This window comes from Elgaria multicarinata, chromosome 9 (assembly GCF_023053635.1).
Source record: "Elgaria multicarinata webbii isolate HBS135686 ecotype San Diego chromosome 9, rElgMul1.1.pri, whole genome shotgun sequence".
Lineage (NCBI taxonomy): Eukaryota > Metazoa > Chordata > Lepidosauria > Squamata > Anguidae > Elgaria > Elgaria multicarinata.
In genome coordinates, this window is record NC_086179.1 from 30,392,860 (window position 1) to 30,411,972 (window position 19,113).

The 19,113-nt window shown below is 42.4% G+C and overlaps 1 protein-coding gene across 1 annotated transcript in view; it reads right to left on the bottom strand.

Moving 5' to 3' along the window:
• SYN3 (synapsin III) overlaps positions 1 to 19,113 on the bottom strand; it is a 229,331-nt gene that overhangs the window by 20,894 nt on the left and 189,324 nt on the right. Inside the window, exon 7 of the mRNA XM_063133450.1 lies at positions 2,245 to 2,387. Within this exon, the coding sequence (XP_062989520.1) occupies positions 2,245 to 2,387 (143 nt within the window). The remainder of the gene's footprint in view (positions 1 to 2,244; positions 2,388 to 19,113) is intronic.

The following is a 19,113-nucleotide window of genomic DNA, read 5'->3' on the forward strand; positions in this document are numbered from 1 at the left end:
ATATTATAATTAAAATGTAATATTTTTGTTGAGTACTAGTTATTTTAATATGTGGCTTTAAACACTCTTGGATCCATTGATAAAGGATGGTTTCCAGAAATAGAAATAGAAATATATACATAAATGTAAACAAATAAGCCTAGCCCGCTTCCCCAGGTTTAGACGTATGCCCCCACCCCGCCTCCAGGAAATTGAGAAGTCTATGCCCCAGATTCTGACAACCTGAATCAGGGCTCTCACAAAGCTATTGCAGTTTGGGAACCCTTTTTACAACAGAAGATAGCATCAGCTAGATTGGTATTTGGATTGACTACTTGCCTACATCCATTTTCCCCCAGGAAAAAAGTAGTACAATGCCTTTTTTAATTGGCCAATGCTAGCTGCGCAACAACTCACTGATGTGCCAGTTGATATAAAAATGTCTCCTTCCGTTCTGCCTGACCAAGCATTCTGTGTAACATAGTAGCTTCCATGCACTTTTTCCCTGACAGTGGTTGGTTCAATAAGAGGTTCCTCTTTAACATTTTTACATCAAAGTAAAATGTTGCAGTGGTATTTTCAATGTGAAAAGATGTCTTAAACGTGGCTTATAAAAAGCTTTGAAGTGAGTGCCGAGAAACGTACATTTTTATAATGTAGTTTTGTTATTCCCTACCTACAGGTATTTGGATTAATGTTCACAATCGTAAATACATGTTTGTTCTATTTTATTTGTAAGCTTTTTGAAATTCTCAAGTGGCTTGCGTTGAGCATCAATGTTCTTTTCGCCCTTCAAGTAGAAAGATTTCTAGTTACTGTTTCCACTAGAGGGCATTAACAAGTCTTTAGGATTTTCCAAAGTCAGCACTCAAACTTAAAAGTTTTCATTGAGGAAGTTCTAGAGATGATAAACAGCAAACCACAGCAGTTCATAGCCTTAAGAAGGAGGTGCAGAAGTTCTGAAGAAGAGGGAAAACTCCCTACCCGGCCCTACATTGCAGTGCACATTGCCACCCAAATCTGAGTCAACCATGTCTCATATGTGGACCAGTAATTATTTATTTCATTTTTAATTTGCCCAATAACCAATGTTCTCTGGGCAGTTTCTTAGTAGTAGTCACTACTAAGACCAACCTTCTCCAACTGGATGCCCTCTGGACTACAATTCTCAGTATTATTCAGGACCATTGGCTTTTCTGGCTGGGGCTGATAGGAGTTAAAGTCCAACCACTTGGAGGGCACCAGGATGCTGCAAAACACTCTTAAGTTCACCCTTTCTACAGCTGCTGAGAAGCCTTAGCTGTTGTGTAGTTCTCCATGCTACTGTCATGCCTCCACAGGAGAAACCCTCCTCAGAGGAGGAACTAGAGCTCTTGGACATCAAGAGCACCCCAGAACAACCCATGTCAAAAGACCAGGAGGAACCTGGGCCCTTGGGGAAGATGGCTGCTGATTCATCCTGTCAAGAGGCAGAGGCAGAGCAACCCCCTGCCCCTGGGAGAGTTGTCACCGCAAGAGGCAGGCCAGTAAGACGCCTTTGAGAAGCAGTGTTTGATTAGAAAGGAGGACGCAAGAGGAAATGACTCCTCATGAGTAGGACCCCTGCCAGAGGGCTATAATGAACTACAGTTGAGCCCAGGGTGAGGCTGAGGATACTCTGGCTATATAAGCCTTCAGTTTCAGCTTAGCTGGTGCTAGAAACAATGCCATTGCTGCAGCTCCTATATCTTGTACCCTGATTTTGGCTTGTGTTTGTACCTCTGCATCACTGACTTTTGGAGTTCTGCCTGATACTGCCTTTTTGGAACTCTGATTATACTTGATTGATATCTTGTGTGTTTGACCTTGGCTATGTCACTGACTTCTCTCAGGAAATTTCATGTTTGCCTGATAAACTGCATTTGCCTAGCTTAAAGACTTACCCAGACAGAGCAGGGCAGCTACTTTACAGCACGAGGCCCTCTGACCTTCCTTTGTTATCCTAGGTACTGATGAAAAAAGGCAGCAATAGTCAGTGTGAACCCTCTTCATTTAGAGTAGTGCTATAGTCAGCCACCTACGGCCATCCAGCAGAGAAGAATGTATTGTGTAAAAATCATTGTTTATAGAAGGGTTTTGTATAGGATACATTGTTCTTCTTATCAGTGTTTATGATAGGATAAGAGTGCACTGTATTTAGAACGCCAACACTGTTTGTTTATTTATTTCAAGGAAAAAGTGCCCTTGCTCCTTCCAACTTAGGCCCAAAGCATATGGCAAACTCACATGTAAGCTTTGTAATTGTTGCCAATTTTCTGGATTCGGATATCGTACTTGGAGTCGATGAAGGTCTCTGTTGTGACGTAAGTTTTGGCCATGGCTACCACACTTGCAATGTCTTGGAAGTCATGCTGGTTCTCAACTTTCACCTTAGATTGATAAAGATCCAAATAGACAGAATGGGGAAAAAAGAATATATGTGTAAGGAGGCACAACATTAGGGTGTGATGACTAGAAACTAGCAAAATGCCCATTGCTGTGATGGCCAGGATGTGTGTTAATGGAGGGGGCCTGTATGTTGCAAAGGACCCCTGGGGAATACAATACATCTCTGTGCAAGCTGCACATTGCAATCTCTGAGGAGACTGCAATGTACTTACCATTTTTAAGCTAAATGGTACCAGGCATTGTAACGTTTCCTCTTAAGGGAGTTGCTCCAACTCCTTGATCATTGTGGTTACCCTTTTCTGCATTTTTCCAACTCTACAATATCCTCCAGAGTTGGAGGTGTTTCGGTATTCACCACTACTATGTTTTTGGTTAGCTTTCCCCCATCTACTTATGTAATATTAAACAGATGGATGGATGGATATGGAATCAGTTTCCACTATCAACTAATTTAAAACACAGATACCAAAAAGACAAGAGACAGAGACAACTAGCTAGAAAGAGACTTCATGTGAAAAAAAAGTTTATTGCTCTGTGGCTGGTTGGGAATATATACCAGCCATTTATATTCTGTCCATGGGGGATTCCACACGTCGTACTGAGGCCGCTTCCATGCGGCCCCAGTGTGACGTGAAAGCGATCGTGTAACTTGCCTGGTGAAGAGACGAGGAAGAGGCGTCCTTGCTGCCGCCGCCACCCACCTACCTCCTCGCTGGCCGAGCTCTCCGTCCTGGCCGGCGAGGAGGTAGGTGGGCGGCGGCAAGGACTCCTCTTCCTCGTCTCTTCGCCAGGCAAGTTACACGATCGCTTTCACGTCGCACTGGGGCCGTATGGAAGCGGCCTCAGTACGACGTGTGGCATCCCCCCATGTCTCATCCCTCTAGATCCAATATGTGCAATATGTTCTTATTTTATGGCAAGTGTCCCCACCCCCCTATGACAAATACCAGCTCTAGGAAAAGTTCATCACCAACATTTCTCCCTAGCACTGAGATACATTTTGTTAAGCCTAACTGGAGTTAAGTAACAGTGAAACAGTACTTTATAAAAGTTCTCCTTAAGACTTACAGGGAAAGTTTGCTGTGGGCACATTCATCCAAATCTATCTCTCAACATATAGTGATACCCGAATCACTAGACTGCATTCCCATTTTTCCAGGTATATATTTGTAAATGTTTCCAGATCTCCAATTAAATTATACAGTTGACTTAAAAAAAACTTTTTTTTAACATGCTCATTAATTATTATCTCTTCTAATTTTGTGCACTTTCTAAGTGGTTCATTTCCCATTAACAGTGTTTTAAGCACATGATTAATCTGCAAATACTGAAACATACTAGGTTGAGATTGTCTCATATCTTGTAATACCTCTATATAGCCATTTACTTTCCCATCCTTTAAATATATGCACCTTCAGAGAACAAAGATGCATTCTCATCTATGGCAGGTTAACCAATATACAGTTGTTTATACTAATTAATATTGCTCAAGTAATGAGTGTTGCAAGGCACGTGCTGGAACAGGTGTATATTGGGGATCTGATCATCCTCTAAATAATAATGAAAGAATTCCTGGATGGTTATTCAAAGGGCTGGAATACATGCAGGTCGCAAAACAACAGAGCAAGCAAAGAATCCAAATATCAAGAAACTGGCAGTCTATTGTAACTGGAAGAGGAATGGTTGGAGAACCAGCACAGAACAAGATGTAATAAAGGAGACTTGGAAATGCTTTCTAAGCTTTCAGAAGGCATGGGCATCTGGTGGATGCAGGTTCCAGGACATGCTGGCTTTCCTGGAATCATAGAATAGTAGAGTTGGAAGGGGCCTATAAGGCCATCGAGTCCAACCCCCTGCTCAATGCAGGAATCCAGCTTAAAGCATCCCTGACAGATGGTTGTCCAGCTGCCTATTGAATGCATCTAATGTGGGAGAGCCCACGACCTCCCTAGGAATGAAGCACCTGATTGACTAGCAAGAGAAGGAGCTGGAAAGTCCCCGTCATACTATTTTATAACTAAAAAAAAAAAAAATCCATTGAGTTTTTGGGTAGTGATAAAGCAAAGGCTCATCAATCAGAAATGTCAAGGTTTTAGTTTAATGTGACTATTGTTGAATTTCTAGTAAATATAACAAGCAGGGAGTAAAGTTCCTAGAATTCCTATATCATCACAACTTCTATACTCTCCATGGGAGCCCCTTGGACAAATCAAGAGGCCACTTTACTTACCTGTGCAGAGGAGGAGGCAGTGCCATTGACCATGTAATGGTCTCTCCAGCATTGTTCCCTTCAGTAAGCTCTTTCTAAGTGCTGGACCATCCTGAAAGTGACCACCTCCCAATGCTAGTATCATTATCCCCACTAATTGAACGAGCAGCATTGACCGAAACCGTAACTCTAACTGGAGAATTGCTGGGAGAGAGAAGACTAAAATGGTCCATAAAACTGAGTAGCGATATCCAAGAAAAATTACACAGTCAGCAAATGATAAACCTACGCCAAGTATTCTGGGATAAATCTGCAAATCATTTAGATGCCTTCCAACAAATTACTACAGAACTGAGGGCTTTTCTGGTAGCACCGGCAAATAAAAGCCAACCGACAGCCTACACTGCCTGGTTTGACGCCCAATGTAAAGCAGCTAAGAAAAACCTGTCTAGGGAAATAAGGGAATTCCGCAACAAACCACCTGAAGAAGCCTTAGGAAGCCTTATTAAATGTAGGTCGGATTACAAAAAACTGCTTAAAAACAAGAAAGAAAAATACACTAAAACTCAATGGCAGAAACTAGAACAGGCAATTTCAGAGCAGAATGAAGGCAAATTTTGGGATCTAGTTTCTCGGGGCTCAAATGAGATAAGATCAACACTGGACGTATCTATCTCCACACCAACTTGGGTCAAGTATTTTTCTAATATATTTGATGCCCAACCCTGGCAACTGGGTGAGCCAGGGGCACATCAAGAACTGTCTAATCCACCTGAATGGCAACCGGTCACTAGCAGGGAGATAAAGACTCTTGTCTCACGTTTGCAACTTAAAAAGGCTTCCGGGGGAAGATCTTTTACCTCCGGAGCTTTATAAAGAACACTCAGAATGGTGGATACCAATCCTTGCTGCTCTGTTTACCAGGATTAATAACACCGGACAAATGCCCTCCGGATGGAAAGTGAGTATCATCTCCCCAATTTATAAGAAAGGAGACAGGAATGATCCCAAAAACTATCGGCCGATCAGTTTGCTGGACGTCTCCTCAAAGTTATATGCAAGACACTTACTTCAAAAATTACTTGATTGGCTAGAAACGAACCAATTTATACATGAAGAACAAGCTGGTTTCAGAAGCAGATATAGCACTATCGATCAATGTTTTACTCTGAATTACATCATCAGGAAATATACCAAGAATATCAAGAGTCATCTATATGTAGCCTTTATTGATCTTTCAGCTGCCTTTGATTCAATAAATAGAAATAGATTATGGGAAAAACTACAAAACACCAATATTGACCGTAGACTATTGATGCTGATAAAAGAGCTATATAGTAACACTGAAATGAGGGTTAGAGTTGACCTAAATGGCTTTCTAACAGAACCCTTTAAAACAACCCGGGGAGTTAAACAAGGATGTCTCCTGGCCCCTTCCCTCTTTAACATCTATGTTAATGACCTAGTGTCACAGTTAGCCCAAGTAAACTCCCCTTCCCCAGTAATCATGAACAGAAAGGTCTTTACTCTAATGTACGCAGACGACATAGCACTTATCTCTCTCTCGCGTTTGGGCCTGAAAAAGCTTTTAGGTACTCTCAGCTCTTATTGCAAATCTGAAAACCTGGCAATAAACTATACTAAGACAAAAATAATGGTCTTCAGCAGCTGCAGACCTACACTCAAATGGACTTTGGACCAACAGGTCATTGACCAGGTTCGCTCATTTAGATATCTGGGCATTCTCTTTAGTGAGTCCCTCTCGTGGAAAGGGCATAGGGAGGCAGCGAAATTGAAAGCACAAAAAACTATAGGGGCTCTAATGAAGTTTTATTATAATAAAGGGGGACAGTTGATCGAACCTGCCCTAAAAATCTTTAACACCAAAGTAATAACACAGCTGCTCTATGGGTCTGAAATCTGGGGGTCTGACAACACCACGACCGAAGCCTTGGAGATTGTGCAGAACAAATTCCTTCGAAAACTTTTCTCTCTTCCATCTGGTACCCCTGCAGCTTTTTTGCGCACAGAAGCTGGTAGTCCTTCAGTTAGGGCAAGAATTGAGAGTGCGCAGCTAAAATATTTTAAACGAATCGCCATCTTACAAAATGAGCGCCTTCCTACTAAGTGTTTTCTAGAAATGGATAACAATTGTCACTGGACAGCAATATCCCAAAAGCTCCTGTATAGTTATCATCTCCCTGAATTGAAGTTTGCTCTAAGCATGGATAAGAAGAAACTAAGGGATTGGTGTTTTGGGGTAGATTCCAGGAGGGACCTACCACTTATTAAAAATTCTAAATTCTCTCGGTGGTTCCCTCTTCTAAAAACAGAACACTATAGAGCATATTATCTGTCCAAATTGAGGCCACTGCCCCTGAGAAATGCTTTCATTGAATTGAGGTTTCAAGTGATGCCAACTGCAGTGCTGGACGGACGCTACCACAAGGTACCATTTGAATCGAGATTATGTATCTGTGGTCAACAACAAGTGGAAGACATAGCACACTATATGTTAACTTGCCCTCTGTATAGGGACCCAAGAGAGAGACTCCTGAAACCGCTGCTGACATATGGAGGCATGAATGCCCAAGCAGAAACAGTTCTCTTCCTCCTTAGTGATACCAACAGTTATTGTCATTCATAAAATGGCCCTGTTTGCACTGGCAGCGAAAAAGATTAGGAAGAGAGAACTTGATAAAATTGCTATAAACTGCCACGGAGACTCAAAGTGCTGAGCGAAATGAGAGCTTTAATCATAGTAAATTTAAGCTTGTCTGTATGGCTCTCTTGGTTATTTTAAATTGTTGTGTACTTCTATAGTTGTATGCTTTTCTATGGATGTATTTGTCATGGCCTTCGGCTAGCACAATAAACTGATGATTGATTGATTGAATTTCCATTCAGCTTGTTTGGAATTCAGGTGTGAAAAATTACACCTGTTCTAAATAGGTATATTGAAAAGAGAGATTTAGAGTGCAATCCTATGCTGTGTTGACGGGCGAAGGGGGGAAAATCCCACAGCTCCCAGCATGCCTAAGCCAGCACCTTTTTCTGTCTAAATGGGCATAGGATTGCACCCTTAAAGATTTGATTTAAGCAATGAAGAATTCCAGTTCTTTCAGAGTTTGGCATTTCACATTTTTATGCAACATGTTGCTAAAGTCTCTTGCATGTTTCAGAGTTCTACATCCATGAGTTGTGTGTGAGCTGTATAACTTTGTAAAGATAACCAATTCAGAAGTGTTAGAATATATGACTAGAGAAAATGCAACCTGTTTGCTTGGACAGCAGTTTCCTGGTTGAGAATTCAGAATTTTATTTTTTGTATGAAAAAACAAACTATATTGCTTATCTCAGAGGTACTGGGGGCAGAGCATACTCAGTGCTATGGGGGAAATTAAGGCAGAGCTGGAGATAGCCAAAGAGGAGCTTTTTATTGCAGAAGGCTGGGTGATAGTGCCTATAAAAGCCTTTTCTGGAAGTGCCCTGAGTGTTGGGGGGAAATATGCTGGGAGTTGTAGGATTATTTACTGTCTAAACAGACATAGGGCTTTTCTACACAAGGTTTTTATCATGGGCTTGTCATTACCAGTTCTTTAGAATACACCATGACCCTCCACTTTCATTTCTATGTCTTAACAGCACTTTCAGTAAGTTTTTTTTAGAGCAGGGAAAATAGGGCATTTAATTGTGAAAATGAAAGAAAGTGTGACTTCCTTTTGTGTATTTGGGCTATTCTGCTATTCCACCATGCCACCTGGAGGTTATGTAGTGGAAAAGCAGACAATGAAACACTCCTCGTGCAGTGCTCAGATCTCAATTCTACTGAAAGTAGATACAGCAGATTACCAGCCCATAGGAATTGTGCCGTAAACTCATAGGATAGTGCCATAAAAACACTGAACAGGGGCACTCCACAGATCAATATTTTTTTGCAGGTTCCATTTGTTCCCTTTATTTCCAATGTTCAAAACTGACTGCCCCGTACTCATGTAGCCAAAATGGCACTAACCACAGACAAGAGCGAGGTATCAGCAGTCTTAGGAGAACCCTAAGGTTTGCTAAAGTACTATTTGTTTTTGTTTAGAAAATAACCCTTCAACCCAATGAGGACTGGGCATGCTCAATGCCCACAGAATGCTGACTAAACATTGGAAGGGAACAAAAATGGAAAACCAGGAAGGAAGGGGAATGGAATATCCTTAGGTCCTACTTGTACAGATTTTGTTTCAGGTCCTACTTGTATACTTATGCTAATAGTGAACTTAGTTTCCGGAGTGCTGCTCCTTATGTCTAGTAGCCAAAATGGCACTACACTGCAACATTTTGTTGTAGCTCCCATTTGATTTTCTCAAAATTTCCAGAATCCACCCGGCTCCATCAGTATCTGAAAGCTGCCATCTTAACAAGTCCATAGGAGAGCAAGGATTTGTGATTTTTAGAATGATTTGGGTTCTCTTATATACAAATGTCCATACACAAGACAGTCCACTACAACCATCTGATGGAAACTGTGTTCTTCTGCCTTATTTGTCAGACCAGTTATTTTCTGGGATAGACAGATGGTTGTCAAGGAAATCAAGAGGTCCAAAGTTAGTCAGGGTGAGTCAGTCCCGATTTTGCATAGTGAAGTTCTGCAGAGTGCTGAGAACAATAACTCTCTTGTGTGCATAATTATTACCCACCCTGGTGCCACACCTATAATTCAAGCTCTGGAGTTGCCTTGCATTCCTTATTTTTAAGGGGCATCTCAGAGCCCACATCATAGCATAGCCACATCTCCTTTACCACATCCTCACTGTGTGGGTTCCCCATTCCACAGAGTCTGTGCTCCTTTGGAATGGATTGATCTGGTGGGAGCTACTACCAGCTGATGCATGTTGCTTTTCTGTAGAAACAAAAAGATGAGCAACAAATATGTTGATGTCAATGAGAGTTTATTTGCAGTCTGATGGATGCAGAAATAGGGTAATGGTTATATAGTCACTGATATGTTCTTGTATTTATATCTGGCCGATGCAAGTTACATATATTACACAGTAATCATGTAATGACATTTTGGCAGAATGTCCCTATAGTAGCTTGCAATTCAAGTTCCGTCTATGTTCCATGAGGCACAGGCAAGAAAGAAAAAAGGCAGTCAGTCAGAAAGGATGAAAAACAGAAAAGACCAAAGTCCAAACAAGAAGGTGTATTTTGTATTTATTTGTCACATTTGTAGCTAATCCTGTCTCCAAGGAGCGAACTGTGCAACTGTAATTAGTAGTTAGGTTAACTGTGGGTTGTTTAACCCACAATTAACCTATAGTGTCTGGGTTCAGACATCATGTAGCAACCCTGATTGTAATTTAAAAAGGATGTGGAATGTGCTCAGCGTGCGCTGCACCAAATCATGGTTAAATTAATCCACAATTTTCTGTGATTATGTGCGAAGAGGCCCATGGACTCATTTTATCCACACAACAACCCTGCACATTAGGCTATTAGACGGTGAATCCTCCAAGGTTAACCAAGCATGCTTCACAGCTGAGCAGGGATTTGAACACACCAGCTTTCCTATGACACATTGTTTGGCAACTTGAATTATACTAGAATATGGGCAGATGAAAAGTTGTTCCACTTCTACCCTGAGGTAGCAATTACTGGAGAGATGAGGCAGTGTGTTATAACATAGGGGCTGTCTAAATGCTCAGAAAGCTCTGGAGTTGGTCACGGTGGCATGGCGGCACTTCTATGATGCCTCTGCAATCGCGCACCCACCCCGGGGCTTTCCGATGAAGCTGTGGAGAAAAAAAAGTTGGGAGGGTACTCGGATTTTTTTCTCCAGAGCAAGGCGAGGATGCGCAAGAAAGCATCAAGGCAGCCTCTCGCAGTGGAGGCGTGGCCTGGTGGTTCCTGATGGAAGATGACCTGCGATTGGTCGCCTTCCACCAGGACGGCCGCCCAGAAACCCTGCATTCCCTCCTCGGCATCAAGATGACCTGACGTCACCCTGGGGGAGGGGCAGCGCAGGGTTTGAGAGGGAGGTGGTGCCAGTTTGGCGCCATGAAGGCACCCCCAGATTCTCTCAAACCCTCTGGTACCAAAAGTACATCAGAGGCTACTGCATTTCGGACGGACCGTGTCAAGGGATTCCATGCGCACTGGGCTGGGTGCAAAGAAAGCCTCACAGATGAATGATTTCTGTAGCTAATAGATGCGTTTCCTAGTATGTGTTTAGAAAGCTACAGAGGGGATCAAGGGATCAGAGCTGAGCCTATGTTCTGACTGAGCCTTGCCTTCCTGCCCCTTGTCCATTACCCATGATTAGAATTGCCTTGCCATCTTCTTTATGGAGGAAGACTTGTGAGCCCTGCAAATAAGCTCTGCATTCATCCAAATGAATGTTCCAGAGGCTGCTGTCTGAAAAACAAGCACAGCAGCGAGCTGCTGATCATTTTAATGTGCCGTTTGTGCAATTGCAGTAGTTGCACCGTTGGCTGTGTTACTATCAGTTCTGCATGTTGTATATATAAGCCTTCAATTCAGTGTCCTACTGTAACTAAACCTATTACTAGGTTTAAGTAGGTATACCAAAACTATTCATGCTTTCTTCCCTGGTTAAACCTTACCTCCAATTCCCTCTCCTTCCTCTGTTGTTTCTGAGAATCAGATTTTAGATTGTAAGCTCATTGGGGCAGGGACCTGTCCTCTGTAAAGTGTCATGCAAACTGATGGCATTATATAAATAAGTAAATAATTGCACTAGCACGCAACACACAGGGCTATAAGTTGAGGCTGTCTGTATGATAAGCTATACGCTTTGGATTTTAAAAGTAGTGTTTGAGACCTATCACAGGGTCTTTTGAAAAGTATCTGGAAGTGTGATGCTCAAAGACTTGCTAAAATACATATAGTGGTTCCTGGTTGTTGCTGACTATTTAATAGGCTAATATGTGACCCTGGGCAGGTTGTTGATGATGTCACCTCAGCACAGGGATGAGTCACACTGGCTCTTCCAGCGGCTCCAGGAAGCGTCTGCCCTGATGTCAACCCTGTTTGTGCCAAAACCCTGATTCAATTTTCTTTCTTGTGGAATGTTAAGTGCTCCAAATTCCCCCTTTTAAGGTTCCATGTTAATCATATGCCAAGTAAATGAAAAATGAAAAACACCCTTGTAGTTAGCCAGGCATTTGATTTGCCAAACCTGGGGAGAACCTGTGTGTGCAGACTCAAATGTATGTTAATCTGGTCTAAATCTGTAATCAGGAAACATTTCAAAGTTCAGAATGTTTTCTTCTGGTATTATTAAAAGCAGGATGAATAACATAAGCATCACAGACATGGATCCAGTTGAACAAACATGTTTCTCAGATTCAGGGTTATTTTTCAAACACACACACACCACAGGAATATGCTAAACATTTTACTATATATTTATAGCAAGGTAGTTTAATCAATATCTAGCCAACAGTTCAGGATCTAAATTGAAGCAAAGTTTCTTATTTAAGCCTATTTCTTATTTAACCCAGAAAGCTTGTCACTGTCCCCATTCACACATGAGGAGTGTGTGTGGTTAGGGTAGCTACAGAGGTGGAAGAGGTAAGAACATAAGAACATAAGAGCCCTGCTGGATCAGACCAAGGGTCCATCTAGTCCAGCACTCTGTTCACACAGTGGCCAACCAGCTGTTGACCAGGGATCAACAATGCAGGACTCGGTGCAACAGCACCCTCCCACCCATGTTCCCCAGCAACTGGTGCACATAGACTTACTGCCTCAGATACTGGAGGTAGAAAAACCACTGCAAGTGGGCTGGCCACATGACTGTAGAACCACACAGCACTGTGTGGTTCCACTCCCCCCCTCCATTGTTAGGGCACATATCTCTGCACGGTTTACCACACATCCTTTCCTACTCCGCGATGCAAACAGACTCTCCGGGTCCTCCCCATTTGCATCATCACCATCATCATCGCCACATGACCATAGAGTTTTCTTCCCCACATGACATGCTAAGCCTTCATAGGCCAAAAACCTTTATTATGGCTTAGCATGATGCCTGAACATGCCCACTGCCTACCTACTAATATTAGAGCCCATCCACCCAATCAGCAGATCCATATACTGCAACTCTTGCTGGAAGGTACCACTTCTCAGACTGTCTGCAACAGGCAAGTAATTGCATATATCAAACTCTCTGAACTTAGGAAGCTAGGCTACTAACCTAGCTCTCTTCTAACACATACGTCCTCCTTCAGGTGCTGCCACCATGGGTTGAGGTCATCATTATCAGAGATATCGGGGCTGGGGCCCCAACAGCAGAGTCTTCCACATAGCCTCCTACAAATAGGTGCCTTTGAAAACAGCAAATAGACGATTTACTGTCTGTTTGCTAAGCTGCACTGTCTGTTTGCTCAGCAATGCATACATTCAAAACCCTCCAGCTGCTGTCTTGAAATGCTATAGAATTTCATGACAAACCGTGAAAAGTTCATGCCGGTCATATTGACCGACACCTTATGAAAGATGCCTGGAAAAGATGACTTGATTTGGTGTATTTTTAGATGAAGTCTTCACTGTGCAATCTCCCTGCCCCATTCATAGAATTTTATAGGTGGTCCAGATGATGACATCTTCCATTTGTAAATCTCTCATGTTTTCCAAACACTTGTTTCATTCCCCGCCCCTTACTACAGATTTTCTGTGGTAGTGTTAGAGGCCTTAAAAACATAAGAAGTACCATGCTGGATCAGACCAAGGGTCCATCTAGTCCAGCACTCTGTTCACACAGTGGCCAACCAGCTGTCAGCCAGGGACCAACAAAGCAGGACATGGTGCAACAGCACCTTCCCACCCATGTTCCCCAGCAACTGGAGCCCATAGGCTTACTGCCTTGAATACTGGCGGTAGCACACAACCATCAGGGCTAGTAGCCATTGATAGCCTTCTCCTCCAGGAATTATCCACCCCCCTTTTAAAGCCATACAAATTGGTGGCCATCACGACATCTTGTGGTAGTGAATTCCATAATTTAACTATGCGCTGTGTGAAGAAGTACTTCCTTTTATTTGTCCTGAATCTCCCACCAATCAGCTTTATGGGATGACCCCATTGGGTTTTAGTAGTTTGAGAGAGGGAGAAAAATGTCTCCCTGTCCACATTCTCTACACCACGCATCATTTTGTACAACTCTATCATGTCTCCCCTTAGCCTTCCATCTGAAAGTACTCCAGATACTTAGAAACAACAGCAACATGCATAACATGAAGTTAACCTAATCCAAGTGCAGGATATTTCTAAATGTTGAACTGCTCATTACTTTGATTCCTTTAGTATGGATGTGTTTGTTTGTTTATTTGATTTCTATCCCATCTCTGGAGCCCAAAGATCCAAAGGCGGTGTCCTGGCTGGGTTGGGTCCCAAGGGAAGCAGCCAGTCACTCACAGAGTCTCCAGTATAGAAAAGGGGGCTCGGGCGAGGCCAGGGACACATAAGGCAGGCCAAGTCATGCCTGATACAGCAATGCAATGTCCAATAAGGCAAATCGCATTTGAAAATCAAGGTAAAGGACCCCCCAAACCCTATCAGAACCTTGGACAGCATTCTGTATTCTCAGCTGGCTGGGAGCTGTAGGACTTTTTTCTGTCTAAACATGCATGGGATTGTGCCCTAATTGAATTAGTACTGACGACTAACTAAGCTCAAGAAATTGTGCAAACTATGCCAATTACATTCAGAACTAAGGCTGCAATCCTATACATGCGAACTTGGGTGGGTAAGTCCAATTAAATTTAATAGGTGACTAGATTTGCACAGGACAGCACTGTAACTGCATAACGAGGTTTAGTGCTAACTTGCATAACAGTTAGCTTTTCATCCAATTCAAATAGCAGATCTGAGGGGCCCAATCCAGATCAGGATGACAGCGGGAGTGACAAAGGATTAAAGCCCCTCTAACTCTAGGTCCTAATCCAGACTGGCATGGAAAAGCCAGGCATGTAATTAGTCATTGCATGAATAGCATCTTGTATAGTTTGCCCCTCACTCGAGGGACCAAGAGAAAAGGGGCTGTGGTCAAGAAAACCTGGGTGGGATGAGGGGAATGAACATGTGTCCCTATGGGCCTGTTCACACATCACAACAGCTCACCATGGCTTAGTTTACCTGCAGGGCTGCAATGTGCAGGATGTCCCCAGGCATCCATGGTCATTACTGCATAATGACCATGGATGCCCAACTTGCCATGGCTTGTGTTATATGAATATAGATGGCAGTGGGTTAGACAACTTCAACCCTAAAACAAGCCATGGGTTATCTAACCCCCAAATAACCTCTGCCACCTAGGTTTGCACAACATGACAAGTCAGAAAAAGAAGGGAAAATAGGTTCTCAGGATGCAAATAATTTATTTTCATGAAGCCTGACGCATTTTAGCCTGTACTTTATTCAAAGACCTTTCTCAGGGGGTTGTTAGAAGACAGTGTCTGCAGAATTTCCTCTACCAAGATAATTGTCTCATAATCTATGGTGCCGTGACAGACGCCATGGACAAATTAAGCCATGGTGGGCTGTCATGTGGTGCGAACCAGGACAGTATGACTGATTTTGTCTTAAGGGTTTGAAGAGGTCAGGGATGGAATTGCATTCCGTGCACACAGGATTTTCCAGAATAGCCTGGTGCCCATGGAATGTTGCTGTTTTAGGCAACCACATATATTGGTTATAATGACTATTTTACTGGGTTCAGCCAACCCTTGTCCCATCAATTTTCAAGAAGTTTTTTTCTTCCAGTGGGGAGGGAAGGGCAAGAGGTTTCAGTATTAGGGAAGGAGGATTCATCAAAGTCCAAAGGCCCACGCTTGAGTACACTGAAGAGTAAACTGTGAAAAACCAGAGTATTTTAAGTATTAAGAACAACCTTGCTGAGCTTGTTTATTCAGGCAAAAGAGAGTGAAAGAACAGACTTGTCTCAGGACTCAGGAAATTAGGTTCATGTGTCCCTTATGGCTTTAATTCCTATGTCATTGCCCCACTCAACATTTTTATCCCTTCAGTTCCATTAACCTCTCCTTCTCGGGGAGCTAAACTCAACTATAAATGAAAAGTGAAAGTATCTGGAGGGCAGATGTATACATTGGCTGATTTAGAAAGAGGAGGTAATGGAAATTTCAAGAGACTGTTCCCATGGAACAGACATTGGAGGTTTTTGTTTCCATCTCAAGAGGCTTGGGTTCCATATCCAATATGGGTGCTGCTAATTCAGTGTTTAATAAACTTTTCTGAAGTACATCATGTCATGTATTTGGCCGTTGGTGGGTGGAAGCTACTACAGCTGTAATTGTGAAACCAGTTTCAGACTGGACTTGTTTCTTTCCTTTGTTAGAATATAAGCACAGCTATACTAGGCCAGATCATTGGGTTCAGTGAGCTTAGTAATGTTTCAGAAAAGAGCCAGCCACTCTACAAGAGTTCCAGCTTCTAAAATGTAAGGAGAACCTTTAGAAAAAGGATGTGGCTCATGACTGAGACCCTTTTACCTTGGGAAGGATGCCTGGAGATGCCCTTTGCAGGATTCATGGAGCATCCATTGAACCTGGCTTACTGAATTCAGACTCTACATAGGCGTTGGTAATGTAACTAGTTTATTAATAGGGTTTTATACAGTTCCCTAACAGTGGTCTTAATACAAACCTATAGCAAAGTTTCTTTTTTGCCAGGAGTGGGAAACCTTTTTCAGCCAGAGGGCTGCATTCTCTTCCAGAGAACCTTCCTAGGGCATTCCTGGGTTGTTGACTGAAAGCAGAAGAAATGAGCGCACAGGAGGCAGCGTGCATGCTCACTGCTGGTTGGCCCCAACAATTCCTGGGTTAAATAGCTCAGGAATTGTTGCTATGTGTGAACTAAGTCAATGTCACCATGTTCACACCTACCATCTCATTAAATTATTTGAAACTTTAACGGAGTGTTGGGGCTCCAGCCTGCTTGCCATATAAGCTGGTCTCAGGACCTGTTTGGGGTAGAAAGGCTCACTTCACCTTTAGATTTCATTGGATTCTTCAAGTCTTCTTATGTTTAGGATGTTAAAAACGGATTGTTATGCTTCACAGCTGCTTCCATCTAAAACAGGGTTGCTCTCAACAATTTGCATTACCAGTAACTCTGAGCTATTGACATTGTGACACACTGTTTTTTATGCCTGGAGTAAGACAGCATAACTAGGTTCATTATTTGGGATGCCTCTGCTATTTCCAGCAATGGGTGGTGATTGCTGATATGAGTCAGAATGTGTATGAATGGGGTGTTTCACTGTATGTAACATCTTAAGTTATTTGTTGCCCTCCTTTTAAGAAAATATTTGTCTGTTGTTAGAGGAAGACTTTTCTCTTTTCTCTTCTCCTTGAAAACAGCCAGTTTTTCACACTCTTGGGTTTAGAACATTTTCCTTTTAATTGCCAGCCTTTTAAAAGTCATGTTGATGAGTTGGTCATCCCCTCTAAAAGACGCTTGGTGTTTTAACAAGTCACAGTGACCCTGCTTATTTCAGCTATATTTAACAAAATAATCCCACATCCTGCTTAAGAAAAATAATGTTGACTGTGGCATTGTGAACAACAAGCTTTTAGTTTCCAGAGCTGTAAAATCATTTGATCCATGAATTGCACTGGGATAGTGTTTAAGAAAACCCAAAGAACTTCAGGGGCTGGTGTAGATCTGAAGGGAACTCTTTAACTTGTTTAATCAGAGAGAGACCTAAAAATAAAGTCAGAGGAACGAAAATATACATAACCCATAAATAGGAGCCGTTCTTTTCCTTCACTGAAGATCTGGCACATCTCCTTTCCACAATTTGGTCAAGGTCCTATTTGAGGGAATTTGCCACTCTGAGTTCTGCTCGTGAAGCACCTGGGGGTCAGATTACCACATAACTGGCAAATATTCACACAGTGACCTGTTAACACATAGTGTTAACACATAGTGTTAACCCATGGTTTATTTAATCCATAGGTTATAGATTTCTGGGTTGTCATGTTGTACGAACCTAGCCAAGCTAACAAACCATGGTTTGTTAATCATGAGCAATCCAGAAAAAGAACCAATAGTTTGTTGTTGAGTTGTGAACTCTGGGTTGTTTAAACTATAGATTGTCATTACGTTTGAACCCAGAACTGTGGGTTATTTTGCCAGGCTAGAGAGGTGGTGGGAAAAAAGCAGTTACTCCATCTCCCCCACTCTATATGCCAGTGCTTCAGCGCCACAAAGATATTTGTGATACAGTGAGGGAACAGATTAAGGATGAGGGAAATATCCAGGGCCCGAGAAAACAAACTACATTTTGTTCAATTGTCTGCCAGAGAAAACCCCAATATACCATGGGTTCAATAAACCATGGATTAGCATTATGTGTGAACCAGATCAGTGAGTGCCTTAAGCTTTATAAGAAGCCCAGAGATGCAGAAATCTGGGGAGCGAAATTGTGCCTGCTTAGCCTCCTCTAGTTTTAACTATAGGAAGGCAGAAAAAGGAACTCACTCTGAAGCCATTTTACTAAGTGATGACCAAAATGCCATTCTGGGTTTGGAAGAAGCACATGTCAATAATTGTGGACCATGCTTCCCTCATCTTTCAGCTAGGTTCTGGCATTTTCACCAACTCACGGGCGATAGGGGTGAAGCCAAAAATGTAGTTAGCAATGTCCTAATAGGTATGATCAGGTGACCACTGTCTTCTTAGTGACTGGTGGGAGATTCAGGACAGATAAAAGGAAGTACTTTTTCACACAGCAAATGGTTAAATTATGGAATTCACTACCACAAAATGTAGTGATGGCCACTGTGGTGTTACCCACATTTCTATTCCCTTAGGTATGTCTGCGTGAGTATGTCTAGAGAGTACGGAATGTTGGACTGAGTGGGTGTGGCTGGTGATGCTGTGGAAAGGGGGGAGGAGTATAAATATGGGGAGCTGAGTGGTCTGAGGTGTTCGGTTGGTGTTTGGGTTTTGGAGGGGAGATGTGTTTAGCTGTGTGATTTCTTGTCAGGAGTTGTGTGAAGAGTAAGTGAAAATAAGATCATAGGGACTAAGGATTGTTATTGTTAGATTTGTTACTACCAGTATTCTTAAGAATAGGCATGGTTTGAATAGAATTTGAAGGAACTAAGAACTGTAAACAACAATAAACATTTTCTTTATTTTGCTACCATAAAACCATGTGTCAGTTTGGCTGTGTCTCCTGCTCTATTGGTTCATAAATAAACACTTTACATTAAACCTTCAGCCTGCTATATTCACAGAAAAGCCTTTTCCAAATCTCCTTACCTTTTGCCTCTGCTATAAGGGAAAGGTTATACTTTTCTTTTTATCCCTTCCTCAGGTATTTAAGTGGTGGTGCTTAGCCTGAGGGAGGTCTGCACGTCAAAGCCTTGTGTGGGTGGAGTGGTGTGTGTGTGTGTGTGTGTGTGTGTTGCAGCCACCAATTTGGATGGCTTTAAAAGGGGGCTGGATAAATTCCTGGA